The sequence below is a fragment of the Zootoca vivipara genome, chromosome 2, assembly GCF_965207765.1.
Source record: "Zootoca vivipara chromosome 2, rZooViv2.hap1.1, whole genome shotgun sequence".
NCBI classification, from domain to species: Eukaryota; Metazoa; Chordata; class Lepidosauria; order Squamata; family Lacertidae; genus Zootoca; species Zootoca vivipara.
This window is the reverse complement of record NC_142584.1, coordinates 116,344,559-116,365,529: the sequence shown is the minus strand read 5'-3', so window position 1 is coordinate 116,365,529 and position 20,971 is coordinate 116,344,559. Positions and strand designations below refer to the sequence as shown.

Below are 20,971 nucleotides of genomic sequence, written 5' to 3'. Positions count from 1 at the left end.
CAGTATCCTTCTTGAACTGTGGTGCCCAGAACTGGACCACTGATGTTTTTATTATGTGGGTGTTGGGGGGGTGGGGGGTACCTCTGGGGGGGGACACACACCGTGCTCCTTCTAGGGTTGTTTGTCCACCTTTGGTCCCCAACCTGCACTCAGATCTCGGCTGTGGCTCCTAGACACTGTCAGCCTGCAACAGCAGCCACAATTAGGGTTGCCAGACTCAATAGAGGACAGGACTTCTGTGCCTTTAATTGCCCTGCTCTCTTTTGAGCCTGGAAACCTTAAAGAGAAACCAGCAGACCCTTTGCTCGGAAATTAAACAAAGGGTCTGCTGGTTTCTCTTTAAGGTTTCCAGACTCAAAAGAGAGCAGGGCAATTAAAGGCACAGAAGTCCTGTCCTCTATTGAGTCTGGCAACCCTACCTCCAACTCTGCAATTCTATGATTCTATTATTGAATTATATGTTGTGGATTAAGTAAGTATAAAGAATTCTATTTTAAAGGGGAGGTTCTGGCAACCCTAGCCACAATCCCAGGAAACGGCTTCAACTGGCTGGCTAAACCAGGCAACCAATGTCGGAAGTGTAGATTTTGGTGAAATTTCTTTAAAATAGCTCAAAAACACAAAAAAGCAACTTGGGGAGGGGGAGCTCAATAACTTTTGTGCCTGAAATACTGTGTTTTTTTCATGTATAACACTATAATGTAAAGGGACTCCTGACCATTAGGCAGAAACAACAAATTCTCTCTGTGGGATTGGAAGAACACTTGTAATGCTACGATGAACTAGGGAGATAATGGAGATGTGGGTTAATATAAAAGATGCAGAAGGAAAGGATTCACAATAAGACTCACAAAGGGGAGGAGGGAAGTCCAAGGGATTCTCTGGAATCTTGTTCTTATATATTATGCTATTATGTGAATGGGAATATTAATTTGGAAAATCAAATAAATAGATTTAAAAATAAATAAACAGAAATCTCTGGTTGCACGGTAAGGGAGGGAAAAGAAGGGCTTCCAAGAGGCCTCTCTCACCACTTTCCCAGGGGAGAAAAACGGAGGACCAAGCAGAGAAATGATGCTTCAGGTGCAATAATTGCAAAGCAGTTGGCGGGCAGGGGAGGGAGGTGGGGGGGGGGGAGAGAGAGAGAGGCAGCCTGGTCCTCCAGAGGCTTCCTAGAGAGGCAGGAAGTTCTGAAAGTGAGGTTGAGGTGGGGGAAGACAATAGGGAGCCCCCATTCCCTGGTCCTTCCAGGCAGGGAAGGAGGAGGCCTGGTGACATTCCTTGGCCAGGAGGGGGAGGCTCAGGAGGAAGACATGATGCGGGCAGGTATCCTGCATGGGGAGAGCAAGAATTGGCCTTTTTTCGGGGGGGGGGCATGCATAAGATTTTCTTCCTACTGAAATCACACACACAAAAAAAAAATTAAAAAATTGGGAGGGGGGGTCTGACCTCTGCAACCCAGCTGCAAAAATGGGATGCCTTTGCAATGCTTCAGTTGTTGTTGTTAGGGTAGCTTAGCTGGTTAGAGCATGGAGCTGACCGCAAGTTCGATCCCTTTGGGGGGGCCGCTGCAGATTCCTGCATTGCAAGGGGGTTGGGCTAGATGACCCTGCGGACCCCTTCCAACTCTACGGTTCTATGACCCACTTTTCTCCCACTACCACCAATCCAGCAGCAGCATCCTGCATGGGAGATGGGGAGACACTCTGTTTGCAGAGAAAACAGCATGGACAGGTTGGGGGGGGGGGAAGGCCGTCCCTCATCGCTAAATATAAAAAGTAGGATTATCCAGTTGCAAAGAGCTCCCTTTTTGCCCCAAAATGCATTGACTGCATTGCAAGATCTTCCTCTCTCTCTTTCTTTCTCTGTCTCTCCCACCTCTCAGAGCTCTGTCCAATCTCTGTAGGTGCTGCAGAGGAAAGTGCCTCTTACAGGGAGAAGCTGTTTTTTCACAACAGGGACTTCCAAGGGAAACAGACACACAGGATTAAAAACAACAACAACAACTATCCTTCTTTGTCTCCCTTCCAGGCAGCAGGAAAAGCCCCAACGACACCTTCTGGGTCTCCTCCTCTTTACAGTGAAGTGGGAAGAGACTCTACGCAGACAGCTCAAGTAAGGGATGGGGGGGGGGAACTTTGTGGGCTTATTTTTATGGGATGCATCTCTGAAGACCCTTGCCATGCTTTTAAAGCACATGCCCTTCCCTTGAGTTTTATGGGTGCCAAATGTCCGGGCCACATTATTATTATTACCTTTATATTATTATTATTACTATTAATAATAATAATACCCTGCCCATCTGACTGGGTTGCCCCAGTTGGAAGGCACTAGGGAATTATTCCACTAGTTTGCTCACATGGACCTTTTGAACCACATAAAAACAAAAAAAAGAAAAGAAACCCAAATCGTTATCGTTATCCTTATTTTCATCAAAACCTCCCTCTCCTCCCCTTGTCTTCTGTGGCAGGAAGATGTCAAGGCTGCCCAATGTAAATCCTGGGCAGTTTTGCTCAGAAAACGGCCCATATGTTGCCAGGCCACGTACAAGGTTCTTGTCATTAATTTACAAGGCCCTTGGGTTCATGAATCCTAAAAGACTGCCTTATCCCTTATATCTCTGCTTGACCACTGAAGTCCTCAGGGGAGCCACTGAGGTGTTCCCCCTGACTTGGATGTGTGGCTCGGATCCACCAGAATTACAGGCCCAATCATGTGGAAATCCCTTGCAATTGAGGACAGAGTAGAGCTCCTTCCCTGTTGGGGTTTTGGCACTTGTTGTTGTTTAGTCGTTTAGTCGTGTCTGACTCTTCATGACCCCATGGACCATAGCACGCCAGGCACTCCTGTCTTCCACTGCCTCCCGCAGTTTGGTCAGACTCATGTTCGTAGCTTCGAGAACACTGTCCAACCATATCAGAACACTGTCCAACCATCTTGTCCTCTGTCGTCCCCTTCTCCTTGTGCCCTCAATCTTTCCCAACATCAGGGTCTTTTCCAAGGATTCTTCTCTTCTCATGAGGTGGCCAAAGTATTGGAGCCTCAGCTTCACAGGGCTGATTTCCTTCAGAATGGATAGGTTTGATCTTCTTGCAGTTTTATGGGATTCTCAAGAGTCTCCTCCAGCACCATAATTCAAAAGCATCAATTTTTCGGCAGTCCGCCTTCTTTATGGTCCAGCTCTCACTTCCATACGTCACTACTGGGAAAACCATAGCTTTAACTATACGGACCTTTGTAGGCAAGGTGTTGGCACTTACCTGAATACTTTTTTATTCCAGCAGGTTTTTTAAAAAATTGAACTCCTGATTGTATAGTTTTAATTCATGTTTTAGTCTTGTTGCATCGGATGACTGATAAAGCGGTATGCGATTTCACAGTAAAAACATCCAACAACAGAAACGTTTTCTGGACAATTTCTTAGTAAATAATTAAAAATGATTGCATTTCAGACACAGTGATGTATAGGCCTCCCAACAACTCCTTTTGCGCAATGAATGGTTTCTGCTTCTACGTGGATAAGTGAGGCGAGACCTCCCCAGGCGTAGAGCGAAAGAAGCTGGGGTGAAATCGTACCGAGGATTAGTTAGCAGGATCAGTTCAAACAGGGGCAGATAAGCAGAACACTTATTTGAACCAGTTGCAGCTTATTCACACAGTGTATACAGTGGAACCTTGGTTCTCAAACTTAATCCACTCTGGATGTCCGTTCCAAAACCAAAAGCGTTCCATAACCAAGGTATGCTTTCCCATAGAAAGTAATGCAAAACGGATTAATCCGTTCCAGACTTCTAAAACCAACCTCTAAAACAGCAGTTTAACATGATTGGGGGTCTTTAAGCAGAGGCTTGACAGCCATATGTCAAGAATGCTTTGATGGTGTTTCCTGCTTGGCAGGGGGTTGGACTGGATGGCCCTTGTGGTCTCTTGCAACTCTATGGTTCTATGAATTTTCCTATCTAATGAGACCATTGATCCATAAAATGAAAGCAATAAACAATATCAATCAATCAGTAGCTGAATTGGGTTCCACACAGTCATAAAAAAAAAAAGAGCCACAGCGCAACACTCAAAACGGAAGCATAAATCTCAAAACAGAAGTGTGGCAGTCAAATCAGAAGCGTAACACTTAAAACGGAGCATCTTCAGCTTCCAAAAAAAGTTCGCAAACCGAAACACTTACATCTGAGTTTGCAGTGTTTGCAGTGTTTGGGTTCCAAGTTGTTTGGGTAAGGTACCACTGTAGTATCTTTTGAGTTGCATGCATTGCTTCCCCGTCTTCTGACTCTCCTTCCTTGGAGGTTTTTAAGCAGAGGTTGGATGGCTATCTGTCTTGGATGCTTTAGCTGAGATTCTTGCATTGCAGGGGGTTGGACTAGATAAGCCTTGGAGTCCCTTCCAACCCTAAGATTCTATGATTCTATTAATAACATAAGAGACCTGCTGGATCAGGCTCCTCTAGTCCAATATATTGCTCCTACAGTGACCAACCAGATGTCTCGAGGGGAAGCCCAGAATCAGGACCTGAGTGCAACAGCGCTTTCCCTCTGCTCTTGAATCCCAGTTCCTGGGAATCCCAAGTGAATCTGCTTTCAAGTCCTGCTTCATACACGCATCTGGTTGGGCACTGTGAGAAAAGGATGCTGGACTAGATGGGCCTTTGGCCAGGTCACGTCTGCTCACCTGTCCGACTGCCTGTTTTGTGTGTGTGTGTGATGAGACATATCTTCTTTTCCACTTTAGGTTCCTGCGACCTTTGAGGAGGTGGCTGTGCATTTCTCCAAGGATGAATGGGCTCTGCTGGATCCAGCCCAGAGGGCTCTCTACAAGGAAGTCATGCTGGATAATTATGGGGAGGTGGCCTCTTTGGGTAAGCATCCCCACTCCCCGTTGCCTTTCTTAGACACTAATGTTTTTATCTGTTTATATGTAAATATTCAGCAAACCATTTCCATTCTTTTATATAAAAAAAGTTTGTTATCCTGATATCTTATTCTTCACCATTTCTGCATATTTCCTGAGTTTTTGTATCCATTCTTCCTTTACTGGGACTTCTGCTTCTTTTCACTTTTGGGCAAGTAACATTCTTGCTGCTGTAGTAGCATACATGAATAAATTTCTACACAATTTAGGTAGTTCTGTCCCTATAATTCCCTCCATTCCTGCTCCATCTTCTGCTTCTGGACTGCTCTCTGCCACAGCGTCCTCCTGCTCACTAAGCTCTGTCACCTCTTCAGCTTCCGACACCTCCTCCTCCCAGTCTTCTCCCTCTGACCACACATCTTCGTTCCACCACCAATCCCCAAGCTCTCAGCCTTCTTCCCTTAGGGGGTTCCCCGACTGGTGCTTCCCAATATTTCTATGCATCCAATGATGGCTCTACCTCTGTCTTAGGGGGCCGGTAACAGAACCAGTCTAGCCTGAAATTCTAGACTCCTAGAAGGAAAAAATGTTTTCTTCTCCTTCTTCCATTCAAGATGGGCCTCTGATTCTTCAACCTCTTCTCATCAGCTGGTTGGAAGGAGAGGGAGAGCAATTTGACGCTGAGCGACTGGCAGGTAGGTGCGAGGATTGTTCCCTGGGGCAAGGTTGTTCCCTTGCCAGATCTCTGTGGTTTTGCTTTGTGTTACTCAGAATCGGTGCTTTTTTTCTTTCCTTAAAAAAATGTTTAGAGGTGCTCTCATTTTGACTCAATAAAATCACCATTTTATAGTTCAAATTGGGGAAAATAAATACAGTAAATGGACAAAAGTGCAAAGAAAAAGTGCAGCGACTGAGGAAGGAGCAGAAGGTGAGCTGAGCTTGGGAGACACTCTGTAGGTTTTGTGGTTTTGTCTTTTGGGGCTGTGTGTGAGTAAGTTTGTGTGCTTATTTGTTTTCTTACTTGTTTGTGTGCTTGTGCTGGTTTTCTAGGGCTGCTGCCTCTTGGATTTGGGTGACTGTCCAGGCTTGTGTGGGTGTTTGTTTCTGGCTGTGACCTTGTTTGTTTCTGGCTGTGACCTTTCACCTAGAAGTGTGAGTCAGGAAGTTCAGGTGATTAGCTGTGGGCGGAGCTAGTCAGAGCTTGGAGTGCAGCGACTGAGGAAGGAGCAGAAGGTGAGCTGAGCTTGGGAGACACTCTGTAGGTTTTGTGGTTTTGTCTTTTGGGGCTGTGTGTGAGTAAGTTTGTGTGCTTATTTGTTTTCTTACTTGTTTGTGTGCTTGTGCTGGTTTTCTAGGGCTGCTGCCTCTTGGATTTGGGTGACTGTCCAGGCTTGTGTGGGTGTTTGTTTCTGGCTGTGACCTTGTTTGTTTCTGGCTGTGACCTTTCACCTAGAAGTGTGAGTCAGGAAGTTCAGGTGATTAGCTGTGGGCGGAGCTAGTCAGAGCTTGGAGTGCAGCAACTGAGGAAGGAGCAGAAGGTGAGCTGAGCTTGGGAGACACTCTGTAGGTTTTGTGGTTTTGTCTTTTGGGGCTGTGTGTGAGTAAGTTTGTGTGCTTATTTGTTTTCTTACTTGTTTGTGTGCTTGTGCTGGTTTTCTAGGGCTGCTGCCTCTTGGATCTGCCTCTTGGATCTGGGTGACCCATCTTTTTGACCTAGGGCAGCAAATCTCATACGTTTGTTAGGGGGGACCTAGGCCTCTTCCTCTTTCCCCCTTGACCTCAAGGTTTTCAAGATGGAGGTGGAGGGAACAACCATTGTCACCTGCAATTCCTGTGCAATGTTTGTTTTCTTGCCAAAGGATGTGGGTAGCTACACCTGCAACAATTGCAAGTTGGTTGCCCTACTGGAAAACAAGGTTGCCCTTCTGGAAGAGAAGGTGCAGCAGCTTCAGGGGCGTGTATCTACGCTCCAGAGAATTAAAGAGCTGGAGCTTTTCTTGGATGCAGCAGAGCACACTGTCTGCACCAAGGAGGAGACAGGGGATCTCCCTGAGGAGGAGGTCAGTTCCCCAACACAGCAGCCAGATGTATGGAGGAACGTGACTCATAGAAGTAGAAGGCCCAGGGATCGCTCTGAGTGCTTAGAATTACACAACCGTTTTGAAGTGCTCATGGAAGACGAGGAACAGACTCCACCTGAGGATCTCTCCCTCATCACAGTTGATGAGGAATATGAAGACGAGCAACCAAGTCAGTCCTCTGGAAATATGCAGGTAACCTTGGAAGGGACAGCACATAGAAGAATCCCAACCAAGCCTATGAAGAGGCGTGTAGTGGTGATTGGGGATTCCCTACTGAGGGGTACAGAAGCAGTGATCTGTGGGCCTGACAAGATGTCTCGAGAGGTGTGCTGTCTACCTGGGGCCAAGATCAAAGATGTAACAGAACGGCTGCAAGGAATCATAAAACCCACCGACAAATACCCCTTCCTTTTGGTGCATGTGGGAACCAATGACACTGCAAGCCATAGCTTACAGAAGATCAAAAATGATTATGAGGCTCTGGGCAGGAAGTTGAAGCAATTAGATGCACAAATTGTCATCTCTTCTGTCCTCCCAGTTGAACGACATGGCCCAGGGAGAGAGGGAAAAATAGGGGAAGTGAACAACTGGCTTCGCAAATGGTGCAAACAGGAACGGTTTGGATTCCTAGATCACGGTCTGCAGTTTCTTGAAGATGGACTTCTGGCAAGTGATGGACTGCACCTCACAAAAGTTGGGAGGAATGTTTTTGCCACAAAACTCAAAAACCTCATCAGGAGGGCTTTAAACTGACTTATGTGGGGGAGGGAGACAGTGGTCCTGAAGGTAGGAGTCTATCAAATGCTGAAGATGATCATCCAAATGTCAAGGACCAAATGGAGCAAGCAGCATGCAGACCTAGTGGTGGGACGAAAATATCCTTAAATAAGAGACATGGGGGAATGATCAACGGTCTTCAATGTCTGTATACTAATGCACAGAGCATGGGAAATAAACAAGATGAACTTGAGCTCTTGGTACAGCAAACTAAATATGACATAATAGGCATCACTGAAACCTGGTGGGATGAGTCTCATGACTGGAATGTAGTAATAGAGGGATACAATCTATTTAAGAGAAATAGACCAAACAGGAAAGGAGGAGGAGTAGCTTTATATGTTAGGGATATGTATACCTGTGAAGAGATCCAGGATTTAAAACTTCAAAGCCAAATTGAGAGTATCTGGGTCAAAATTAAGGGAGAGAAAAACAACAGTGATCTCATTGTGGGAGTTTACTATAGATCCCCAAGCCAAACTGAGGACACAGATGATGCCTTCCTGGAACAGATGGCCAAGCATTCCAAAGGAAGTGAGATAGTAGTAATGGGGGATTTCAACTATCCTGATATTTGTTGGATGTCAAACTCAGCCAAGAGCATAAGGTCGAACAGATTCCTCACTGGCCTTGCAGACAACTTCATTGTCCAGAAAGTGGGAGAAGCAACAAGAGGATCAGCCATTTTAGATCTGGTCCTAACCAATAGTGATGACTTGGTTAGTGGGGTAGAAGTGGCAGGATCATTAGGTGGGAGTGACCATGCTCTTCTGGAGTTTATTATCCAGCGGAAAGGAGCAACCAAGCATACTAAGGTCCAAATTCTAGACTTTAAGAAAGCCGACTTCAGAAAACTTAGGGAAACGCTGGGTGAAATCCCATGGACAGTAATACTAAAAGGGAAGGGAGTTCATGATGGTTGGGAGTTTGTTAAAAGGGAGATATTAAAAGCACAACTTCAGGCAATACCAATGAGACGGAAACATGGAAGGTGCCTAAAGAAGCCAGGCTGGCTATCTAAAGAACTTTTGACTGAGTTAAGATTTAAAAGGGATATGTACAAAAAATGGAAAAGGGGGGAAATCTCCAGAGAGGAATTCAAACATATAGCCAGCACGTGTAGAGACAAAGTCAGAAAAGCTAAAGCACAGAATGAACTCAGGCTCGCCAGAGAGGTTAAAAGCAACAAAAAGGGCTTTTATGGGTATGTCCGTAGCAAAAGGAAAAACAAGGAAACAGTGGGGTCACTCAGAGGAGAAGATGGTGAAATGCAAACAGGGGACAGAGAAAGGGCAGAACTCCTCAATGCCTTCTTTGCCTCTGTCTTCTCCAAGAAAGAAAACAACGCCCGACCTGAAGAATATGGAGCAGATGATTCAGCAGGGGAAACACAGCCCAGAATAAGTAAGGAGGTAGTACAAGAATACTTGGCTAGTTTAGATGTATTCAAGTCTCCAGGGCCAGATGAACTACATCCAAGAGTATTAAAAGAACTGGCAGAGGTGATTTCAGAACCACTGGCAATAATCTTTGAAAATTCCTGGAGAACAGGCGAAGTTCCAGCAGACTGGAGGAGGGCAAATGTTGTCCCTATTTTCAAAAAGGGGAAAAGAGAGGACCCAAACAATTACCGCCCAGTCAGCCTGACATCAATACCAGGAAAGATTCTAGAGCAGATCATTAAGCAAACAGTCTGTGAGCACCTAGAAAGAAACTCTGTGATCACTAAAAGTCAGCATGGGTTCCTGAAAAATAAGTCATGTCAGACTAATCTGATCTCATTTTTTGACAGAATTACAAGCCTGGTAGATGAAGGGAACGCTGTGGATGTAGCCTATCTTGATTTCAGCAAGGCCTTTGACAAGGTGCCCCATGATATTCTTGTAAAGAAGCTGGTAAAATGTGGGCTAGACAATGCTACCATTCAGTGGATTTGTAGCTGGATTACTGACCGAACCCAAAGGGTGCTCATCAATGGCTCCTCCTCATCCTGGAGAGTAGTGACTAGTGGGGTGCCACAGGGTTCTGTCTTGGGCCCAGTCTTGTTCAACATCTTTATCAATGACTTGGATGATGGGCTTGAGGGAATCCTGAGCAAGTTTGCAGATGACACCAAGTTGGGAGGGGTGGCTAACACCCCAGAGGACAGGATCACACTTCAGAATGACCTTAACAGATTAGACAACTGGGCCAAAGCAAACAAGATGAATTTTAACAAGGAGAAATGTAAAGTACTACATTTGGGCAAAAAAAATGAAAGGCACAAATACAGGATGGGAGACACCTGGCTTGAGAGTAGTACATGTGAAAAGGATCTAGGAGTTTTGGTTGACCACAAACTTGACATGAGTCAGCAGTGTGATGCAGCAGCTAAAAAAGCCAATGCAATTCTGGGCTGCATCAATAGGAGTATAGCATCTAGATCAAGGGAAGTAATAGTACCACTGTATTCTGCTCTGGTCAGACCTCACCTGGAGTATTGTGTCCAGTTCTGGGCACCACAGTTCAAGAAGGATACTGATAAGCTGGAACGTGTCCAGAAGAGGGCAACCAAAATGGTCAAAGGCCTGGAAACGATGCCTTATGAGGAACGGCTTAGGGAGCTGGGTATGTTTAGCCTGGAGAAGAGAAGGTTAAGGGGTGATATGATAACCATGTTCAAATATATAAAAGGATGTCATATAAAGGAGGGAGAAAGGTTGTTTTCTGCTGCTCCAGAGAAGCGGACACGGAGCAACGGATTCAAACTACAAGAAAGAAGATTCCACCTAAACATTAGGAAGAACTTCCTGACAGTAAGAGCTGTTCGGCAGTGGAATTTGCTGCCAAGGAGTGTGGTGGAGTCTCCTTCTTTGGAGGTCTTTAAGCAGAAGCTTGACAGCCATCTGTCAGGAATGCTTTGATGGTGTTTCCTGCTTGGCAGGGGGTTGGACTGGATGGCCCTTGTGGTCTCTTCCAACTCTATGATTCTATGATTCTATGATTCTATGATTCTATGACAAAAGTGCAAAGAACATGCATTACCTCATATTACACAGCTGTCAGCTCACAGTAACACATCCACATTCCACGCTGCTTCACACATTAAATGCTCTCTTCCATCTGAGACTCAGGAAACACCGTGAAAGGAAATGAGGCTGCCGTCGGGGGTAATAATAATAATAATGATAATAATTTATTATTTATACCCCACCCATCTGGCTGGGTTTCCCCAGCCACTCTGGGCGGCTTCCAACAGAACATTAAAATACAATAATCTATTAAACATTAAAAGCTTCCCTAAACAGGGCTGTCTTTAGATGTCTTCTAAAAGTCTGGTAGTTGTTTTTCTCTTTGACATCTGGTGAGAGGGCGTTCTACAGGGTGGGTGCCACTACTGAGAAGGCCCTCTGCCTGGTTCTCTGTAACTTGGTTTCTCGCGGTGAGGGAACCGCCAGAAGGCCTTCAGCGCTGGACCTCAGTGTCTGGGCAGAATGATGGGGGTGGAGACACTCCTCCAGGTATACTGGACTGAGGCCGTTTAGGGCTTTAAAGGTCAGTATCAACACTTTGAATTGTGCTCGGAAACGTACTGGGAGCCAATGTAGGTCTTTCAAGACCGGTGTTATGTGGTCTCGGCGGCCACTCCCAAGTCACCAGTCTAGCTATAATAATAATAATAATAATAATTTTTTATTTGTACCCCGCCCATCTGGCTGAGTCTCCCCAGCCACTCTGGGCGGCTTCCAGTCGAATATCAAAACAATACAGCAACAGTACAATTACAAAAGTCACAAAAAATACATAAACCACATCAAAAAATACACAACCTAATAAAAAACAATTTCGACATAAATCAAAATCTAAAACTAAGAATACATCCTTAATACAGTTTAAAATAACATAGGTAAAAAATAACAGGAATTTAAACAAAAAAACAAAACAAAATGGAGCCCTCTCTGCCCAGCAGCAGCGGCGGCAACAGTCCTTTATAAAGCCCATCAGACCCCGCCCTGGGCCAGGTGGTGAGTGGCAGGACTGGGGCCTCCAGGCGCTGAGCAGGGGAGTCCTCCTGGCTGGTAGCAGCAGCAGTTTTTATAGGCCTTGGCCCCGCCCAGGCCAGGTGGTGAGTGGCAGGACTGGGGCCTCCAGGCGCTGAGCAGGGGAGTCCTCCTGGCTGGTAGCAGCAGCAGCAGCAGTTCTTATAGGCCTTGGCCCCGCCCAGGCCAGGTGGTGAGTGGCAGGACTGGGGCCTCCAGGCGCTGAGCAGGGGAGTCCTCCTGGCTGATAGCAGCAGCAGCAGCAGCAGTTCTTATAGGCCTTGGCCCCGCCCAGGCCAGGTGGTGAGTGGCAGGACTGGGGCCTCCAGGCGCTGAGCAGGGGAGTCCTCCTGGCTGGTAGCAGCAGCAGTTTTTATAGGCCTTGGCCCCGCCCAGGCCAGGTGGTGAGTGGCAGGACTGGGGCCTCCAGGCGCTGAGCAGGGGAGTCCTCCTGGCTGATAGCAGCAGCAGCAGCAGTTCTTATAGGCCTTGGCCCCGCCCAGGCCAGGTGGTGAGTGGCAGGACTGGGGCCTCCAGGCGCTGAGCAGGGGAGTCCTCCTGGCTGGTAGCAGCAGCAGCAGCAGCAGTTCTTATAGGCCTTGGCCCCGCCCAGGCCAGGTGGTGAGTGGCAGGACTGGGGCCTCCAGGCGCTGAGCAGGGGAGTCCTCCTGGCTGGTAGCAGCAGCAGTTCTTATAGGCCTTGGCCCCGCCCAGGCCAGGTGGTGAGTGGCAGGACTGGGGCCTTCAGGCGCTGAGCAGGGGAGTCCTCCTGGCTGGTAGCAGCAGCAGCAGCAGTTTTTATAGGCCTTGGCCCCGCCCAGGCCAGGTGGTGAGTGGCAGGACTGGGGCCTCCAGGCGCTGAGCAGGGGAGTCCTCCTGGCTGATAGCAGCAGCAGTTTTTATAGGCCTTGGCCCCGCCCAGGCCAGGTGGTGAGTGGCAGGACTGGGGCCTCCAGGCGCTGAGCAGGGGAGTCCTCCTGGCTGGTAGCAGCAGCAGTTTTTATAGGCCTTGGCCCCGCCCAGGCCAGGTGGTGAGTGGCAGGACTGGGGCCTCCAGGCGCTGAGCAGGGGAGTCCTCCTGGCTGATAGCAGCAGCAGCAGCAGTTCTTATAGGCCTTGGCCCCGCCCAGGCCAGGTGGTGAGTGGCAGGACTGGGGCCTCCAGGCGCTGAGCAGGGGAGTCCTCCTGGCTGGTAGCAGCAGCAGCAGCAGTTCTTATAGGCCTTGGCCCCGCCCAGGCCAGGTGGTGAGTGGCAGGACTGGGGCCTCCAGGCGCTGAGCAGGGGAGTCCTCCTGGCTGATAGCAGCAGCAGCAGCAGCAGTTCTTATAGGCCTTGGCCCCGCCCAGGCCAGGTGGTGAGTGGCAGGACTGGGGCCTCCAGGCGCTGAGCAGGGGAGTCCTCCTGGCTGGTAGCAGCAGCAGTTCTTATAGGCCTTGGCCCCGCCCAGGCCAGGTGGTGAGTGGCAGGACTGGGGCCTCCAGGCGCTGAGCAGGGGAGTCCTCCTGGCTGGTAGCAGCAGCAGCAGCAGTTCTTATAGGCCTTGGCCCCGCCCAGGCCAGGTGGTGAGTGGCAGGACTGGGGCCTTCAGGCGCTGAGCAGGGGAGTCCTGCCGCATTCTGGATTAGTTGTAGTTTCCGGGTCACCTTCAAAGGTAGCCCCACATAGAGCACATTGCAGTAGTCCAACCGAGAGATAACTAGAGTGTGCACCACTCTGGCGAGACAGTCTGCAGGCAGGTAGGGTCTCAGTCTGTGTACCAGATGGAGCTGATAGATAGCTGCCCTGGACACAGAATTGACCTGCGCCTCCATGGACAAGTTGTGAGTCCAAAATGACTCCCAGGCTGCACACCTGGTCCTTCAGGGGCACAGTTACCCCACTCAAAACTAGAGAGTCCTCCACACCTGCCCGCCTCCTGTCCCCCCAAAACAGTACTTCTGTCTTGTCAGGATTCAACCTCAATCTGTTAGCCGCCATCCATCCTCCAACCGCCTCCAGGCACTCAAACAGGACCTTCACCGCCTTCACTGGTAGCAACAAAACTAACGATTCACCGTGCTAGAGAAGACACTATTTTTTAAATTTGTTTTAGTTTCTTCTCCTGTTAGATTCACAAAATGTTTAGGGGTATGTGTATCCCTGCACCCCCCCCCCGAAAAAGCACTGCTCAGAATAGCCTGAGGCTAGATGCCTTGACACCCATTGTGGATGGTTTTCACCCACTTTGATTCCTCACAAAATCAAGGTGGCGGCAGCATTGCAGGGGGTTGGACCTAGATGCCCATTTGAGTCCCTTCCATCTCTACAAGGCTACAATTCCATGAACTGTGAATCGAACCCAGAATCATGGCTCCCAAGACAAGCAGGATAACGTGGTTGCCGTGCAAGGAAGCAGCATGAAAAATATTATCCTGCCATCTTTTTTCTCTTGTCGCCCTTGCAGATGGAGGGGAAACCTCCATGACGTGCTCAAGGCTCTTGCCTCTTTGTGGCCAGGTGGAAAGAGCCATTCTGCCCTCATCTCAGGTAAGCGAGGCTCCTCCTCTCTGTGACAGAGGTGATCCAGGAAAAGGTTGCTCCCAGGGTAAAAATAAATGATTTTTAAAAATAAAAAAATTGGATTTTTAAAAATAAAAAAATCGGATTTTTAAAAATTTAAATCAGATTTTTAAAATTTATATTGGATTTTTAAAATAAAATGCTTTTGGAGGCAAAATCTTTCTAAAGATAGTTTTCTATTTAAGTTACATTATAGTCCAAAGGCTATGCATTCTGTAAAAAAAATGATTTAAATCAAGTCTTACTGGCTAGTGATTTCAATCATGATTTTAAACAATTTGATTTAAATCAAATCCACCCTGGTTGCTCCTCCCATTTGCTCCTGAGGTGGGGCTATGCGAGTGGCCCAACCAATCAGAACAGGCCACAAAGAGAAGGGCAATAGCCCCTTGGCACAAATCGTGGCAAGGAGATGCCAGCATCCTAGGTGGCAGATTTGTGGGGTGGGTTGGGTCCTCAAAGCAATTTCTTCCTCCTGCCTCTGCATGGATTCTTGTTTCAATTGAGTTATTTATTTTTTCTAAGGGCACAAGGGGATCGTCCATCTGTTTGGTGCTGTTGAGAAATCACATCCTTCTTTCCCCAGGGTTTGGTCTCCTTTGAGGAAGTGAGTGTCTCCTTCGGCGCAGAGGAGTGGGCTCTGCTGGATCCAGACCAAAGGGCGCTGTACAAAGAAGTAATGTTGGAGAACTACAGGAACGTGGCCTCTCTGGGTGAGGATCGTAAGGGGAAACATGGAGTTGGAAGGGACCCCCAAGGGCTATCTAGTCCAACCCCCTGCAATGCAGGAATCTCAGCTTAAAGCATCCATTTTTCATCCGCCAACCCTCACCTGTTCTAGCAAGGATCCCGGAGGGCTATTTACAAACAGGTGACCATGTGCCACAGCTGTACGAGGGCATCAGGCGAGGCTCCAAACGATGCTTCCTGGCTGTCCTTTGGAGATGGTGGAGCGGCCCAAGCTGGTATTTCTCTCTTTGCTGGGCTTTTCCTTCATTTCATTTCATTACATTTCACTTTTAATTTGTATACTTCCTTTATATATTGCTCTACGCAAGGCAGTTTACAAGCTGAAAAAACAACAACATAGACAGCAAAGATCCCACACATAATAACAATCTAACAAACCAGGGCCTCAACTAGGGCCAGGGCCTTTTCAGTGTTGGCCCCGACTTGGTGGAACGCTCTCTCACAGGAGACCAGCGCCCTGCGGGATTTGACATCTTTCCGCAGGGCCTGCAAGACGGAGCTGTTCCGCCTGGCCTTTGGGTTTTGATTTGGGCCATTTTAAAATGAGGCTGCATTTTTAAAACAATTTTTAAATCTAAATTGTATTTTAATCTGCATTTTAATCAATTGTTTTTCTTTCTTTTGCGTTTTATTGTAACTTTATTGATGTCAGCCGCCCTGAGCCTGGCTCTCACTGGGGAGGGCGGGGTATAAATAAAAAATTATTATTATTATTATTATTAATCTGATCCTACACAACAAGTCACAGTAACTTTAAAATAAACAGCTTATATCAATTTAAGCAATATTCATTAATCCACTAGAATACAATATTTTAATAAATATTTTTATTAGCTTTCAATAACAATACTCCAGTATGCACTTCACTGTATCAATACCAAATTATAATATCAATTCCACTATCAATCAGTCAAATACTCAATTACATAATTTAAGTGGCCCTCCATGTGCTAGAATTGGAGGTTTGATACCATACTTTAATTCTGCTTCCAAACTCTTATTTAATCCCATGACATTCCAATCATAATAATAATTTCTTATACAACAGCTGCAATATTCTTAACTTCCGTTCGTGTTAACACATTTAATAATTTATAAGTCTGCCAGTGAAGATCAGTATTCTTATTTTTCCAGTGTGAGCTATTTATTCAGTCCATATTTTCTTCATGTCCTTGCCAGCTGCTTTGTCTATCTTGGTTGCTGCTGCTCTCTATCCACTAGAATACAATAGTAAACAGTAAAATTAAATACTGACAAATATAACAGTTTACACTTATCAGTTACAAAAAAGAATTTCTAAACTATAACCAATAAAAATAGCGGCAAGTTGCAATGCATGAAATACCACAAAACATACAAAGGATCCATGTGAAAGGTACAGTTTCTAATAATAATAATAATAAATTTATTATTAATACTCTGCCCATCTGGCTGGGTTTCCCACGGTGGAGTCTACCTCTTCCCGAATCTGAGTGACTTTATCTGCAAAAAACTTTGCAAAATCGTTGCAGGAGATCATGTGGCCCTTACTGGGCCCCGATGGAGCAGGTGGTTCCACTAAACTGCGAACCACCTGAAAGAGTCTCCTGCTGCTGTTTTCTGCAGATACAATAGAGGCGGTGAAGAAAGTCTTCTTCGACGTCGCTACCGCCACTTGATAGGCTCAACATTGAGCTCTAACCCGTGTCCGGTCAGCTTCAGAATGAGTTATCCGCCACTGGTGCTCTAGCCATCCCAGCAATTGTTTCATTGCCCTCAGATCCGTGGCAAACCACGGTGCTGTCCGGGCTCCATGCAATCAGAGAGGGCGCTTTGGAGCCAGACAGTCAATAGCCCTGGTTAACTCCATATTCCAACGGGTCACCAGGGAATCAGCTGAAAGGCCATCAACATGGGATAAAACATCCCCTACCACTCTCTGGAAACCATTTGGATCCATTAAGTGGCGGGGGCGGCCCATCCGAATCGGTCCCACCTCCCTGCCGAGGGGAAGGGGATTGCTTGGGGAAAGCCCCGGAGAGGAGGAGACATAGATGGCTGTGAGGAGGCGGGGACTTTAGTCTCGGCAACTGATTTCCATGGAGGAAGACCACATGGAGGAAGGAGCTGCTCTGCTCATTAGGCTTGACACACAGCCAAATCTGTGGAGATTGTGTTTTTGCTAATAAAGAGTTAACTCCTACTTGGAACAGTGTGATTTACTGCTGGCTCGCTCTTTGACAGCAATGCAGATGCCCTACCACCAAGCTGTTCTCCTTCCCCTCCTGATACCCGGTCTACTTGTTTATTCCTTTTTAAAAATCCATTGTCTTCATTCCATTTGCCCTTTGGGGTGGGGTGGAGGTACAAAACAGGCCACGTGGTCTGGGATTTCTGGACACACAAGTGCATAAATATTTGTTTTCTCTCTCTTTTCTTAATCCCATGAAGAAGGTCCTCTGATGCCCAAATCTGACCTTGTCTCCTGGCTGGAAGGAAAGGAAGAACTGCTGGCCTGGGAGGAGCCTGCAAAGAAGGAAGAGGGATTTTTCCAGGAAAAATCGTCTGGTAGGTCCTCAGATTAAAAATATCAATCAGAGAAAGATCTGCACCCGGTGAAATTGAGTGAGGGAATCAACCAGAAATGAATTTGTGCTATTCTCTCAGATATTGGCAAATGCAAAAGGTAACCTAGCAGGGTGTGTAGAGAGAAAAGGGAAGGATTTTGGAGACTGTGAAATAACAAAAGCAGCTAGTCCTCAGTTTCTGCCTTGAAGCCCAATCATGTTTTCTTTTTGTTTCCTTTTCCCAACAGAGGATGGACTTGGCTTTGAGAATTTTAAGGGGCAATCTGTGGCGTTGTTGGAAACAGCTAAGCAGGAAGCAGCAACAGAGGCCTTTGGGACGCAAAGGGGACCTACATATCTTGAGGGAAATGAATCTCCTCCTCCTCTGCATGATGATTTTCATGAAATCCTGAGCGTACATCTACCTCATGTGGGAAAGAAGTGCCCGGTGTGCGGGAAGCCTTTCAAAGATGAATCAAGCTTGAATAAACACTGCAGAACCCACACAGGAGAGAAACCATATCAATGCCTGGAGTGTGGAAAGAGTTTCAGCGGTAGCGGAAAACTTACTAGACATAAAAGAAGCCACACAGGGGAAAAACCGTATCAGTGCCCTGAATGTGGAAAGAGCTTCAGTGAGAGAGGGACACTTATTAGACATCAGAGAATCCACACAGGAGAAAAACCTTACCAATGCCTTGAGTGTGGAAAGAGCTTCAGCGACAGCAAAGCACTGAATAATCATCAAAGGACTCACACAGGAGAGAAACCATATAAATGCCTGGAGTGTGGAAAGAGCTTCAGTTACAGTAGCATCCTGAATACTCACCGAAGAACTCACACAGGGGAAAAGCCATTTCAGTGCCTGGAGTGTGGAAAGAGCTTCAGTCGGAGCACCCACCTTTCTGCCCATCAGAAAACTCACACAGGGGAGAAACCTTATAAATGCCTGGAGTGTGGAAAGAGCTTCAGTGTTAGCTCAAACCTTAGTTGTCATCAGAGAACCCACACGGGAGTGAAACCGTATAAATGTATGGCGTGTGGAAAGAGCTTCAGTGCTAGCTCAAGCCTTACTTTACATGAGAGAACTCACACAGGGGAGAAACCGTATAAATGCCCTGAGTGTGGAAAGAGCTTCAATCACAGCTCAAATCTTACCTCACACCAGAGAACACACACAGGGGAAAAGCCATTTAGGTGCATGGAGTGCGGAAAGAGCTTCAGCCAAAGCATAAGTCTCACCGCCCATCAACGAGTCCACACTGGCGTGAAACCATATACTTGCCTGGAGTGCGGAAAGTGCTTCAGCGACAGCAAGACGCTCACTACTCATCAAAGAATCCACACGGGGGAGAAGCCATACAGATGTGCAGAGTGTGGGAAGAACTTCAGCGTCAGCTCAAGCCTTACTTCACATCAGAGAACTCACACCGGGGAAAAGCCCTTCAAATGTGCGGAGTGTGGGAAGGGCTTCAATCAGAAAGCCCACCTTTGTGCCCATCAGAGAATTCACACAGGGGAGAAACCTTACCAATGTCTGCAGTGTGGGAAAAGCTTCAGCCAGAGCACGAGCCTTAGCACACATCAGAGAATTCACACAGGGAAGAAACCGTATGAATGTCTTCTGTACAGAAAAAGCTTCAAGAAGAGCTCAGATGTTCCTTCGTATCAAGGAAGCCACCCAAGACAACTTTGGATATATGGCCCTTTGCTTCCAAACCAAGATGATGGTATATTGCCTATAGTCTGTTCATCTGGCAAGGAGACGGATTTTGATGACAAACTCCTATGTATCATTTAAAAGATGAACAATGCAACTATTTGACTCTTGGGTGGGTGCTGTTTAGTCCCATAGCTTTGCAGCTTCCTGTGTTTGCTAGTAACAAAATTCGCCCCTTGCCTTCATCCTCTGCTCTTATTGTTGTCAAACGTTGCAGACAAGGGTGTGGCAAAGTGATGGCGGTTCTCTATTTCCTTTATATCTTGTTTTAAGAGGATTCTGGTGAGGCTCTGAGCAGGCTGTCCTCTGAAGGGAGGCTAAAGCAATTTTTAAACTGGAACAATTTTGGAGAACGCTGAAAAAACCCTCCTATGACCTTCTTGCTTTGTTTTGGAACTCTTAACGTGTAGTGGGGAGCCTCTCATGTAAGATAATCTACAGCGGGGAGTGATGGTTGTTGTTGTTTGCCTTTACTGATTTTTGTATATTACAATAATAAATGTTTTTTATAATACAATCATCATCTTCAATAGTTTATATTACATTTTTAAATCCTATATACAAAAGATAATTCACACCACAAAGTCCACTAAATAAAATTAAAAGGAAAAGGAAAAAATAAGAGAAAAGAAAAGAAAAGAAAAAGGAAAACCAATTTTTCCAGATCTTAAATAAATCATCAAATTTATTTAATGATTGGCAGGGGGTTGGACTGGATGGCCCTTGTGGTCTCTTCCAACTCTACAATTCTATGATTCTATGAAATTAGACTTCCCATCAATCCCCAATGTATATTGTATTACAAATGAATGTACTCTATTTGCTATTCATATCTTTATCTATTTTCTATTACATTCTTATAACAACACTAGCTGGCCCGGCCACATGTTGCTGTGGCTCATCCCTGTGTTTTCCCTCCACCCTGCCCCAATCCATGACATAGCCCGTCTCCCCGCCCCACCCCCAGCTCATACCTGTGATTTCCCCCACCCTGTCCTAACACATGACCTATTCCACCTCCTCCCCCTCACGCCCCGGTTCATCCCTGTGATTCCCTCCACCCTGTCCCGACCCATGACTTATTCCGTCCCCTCCTCCCCCCAACACCCACCCATGCGAGTCCCCACCTACATTCGGCCTAGTTCGGCCTAATCTGTAAAGGCGAGCTGAGGTGCTGTGGAGAGGGAAGGTTTTCTAGCTGGGAAAGGATATGGCGTCTGTTCCCTTGTTGTCCAGTGGAGGGTGCTATGTTTTGTGTTTTTTTAGAAAATTTCATTTTTACCTGCCAAAGGTTTGGCATGTGTGGAATCTAAGGTTATGTTGGCATTCACGTAATGGTACTAGACGCTGTGTTCAAATTTGAACACAATCGGTCAAGCAGTTTCCGAGAAAAGTGGAAAGTCCCAAACATGGACCCTTTACATTTTTATATATATAGATGTACCCGCAGTCATAATAATCAAGTCGTTCTCCCTTCAAGGTCACTCAAATGCTAGCATAGATAGCGTACCCTTACTGTATTTTTGGACATACATCTTATATCTATCCCACTTTTCCATAATTTTTTGTTTGGAGTTACCTCTCAGACTATTTGTCAACTGCGCCATTTTGGCAAAATCTTGTAGCTTGTTTTGCCACCCTATTAGGGTTGGGAC

The 20,971-nt window shown here is 46.5% G+C and overlaps 2 protein-coding genes across 2 annotated transcripts; both read left to right on the top strand.

The window, feature by feature from the left end:
* Nucleotides 1-1,167: 1,167 nt before the first annotated feature.
* On the top strand, nt 1,168-19,357 carry LOC118080194 (uncharacterized). Its single transcript, XM_088663873.1, is given in 9 exon segments — nt 1,168-1,326; nt 2,036-2,115; nt 4,744-4,870; nt 5,478-5,558; nt 14,185-14,267; nt 14,887-15,013; nt 17,481-17,597; nt 17,845-19,182; nt 19,185-19,357. Coding segments are annotated over 9 exon segments (1,995 nt in total). The 5' UTR covers nt 1,168-1,313; the 3' UTR covers nt 19,214-19,357.
* On the top strand, nt 5,590-9,645 carry LOC148687153 (uncharacterized). The gene is made up of 2 exons (XM_088664197.1): nt 5,590-6,401; nt 6,524-9,645. The coding sequence occupies exon 2, from the start codon at nt 6,657-6,659 to the stop codon at nt 7,695-7,697; it is 1,041 nt and encodes a 346-aa protein (XP_088520323.1). The 5' UTR covers nt 5,590-6,401; nt 6,524-6,656; the 3' UTR covers nt 7,698-9,645.
* Nucleotides 19,358-20,971: the final 1,614 nt, after the last annotated feature.

What these genes read in the sequence shown, in the direction of transcription:
- LOC148687153 (XM_088664197.1), top strand. Translation starts at nt 6,657, where the DNA reads ATGGAGGTGGAGGGAACAACCATTGTCACCTGCAATTCCTGTGCAATG.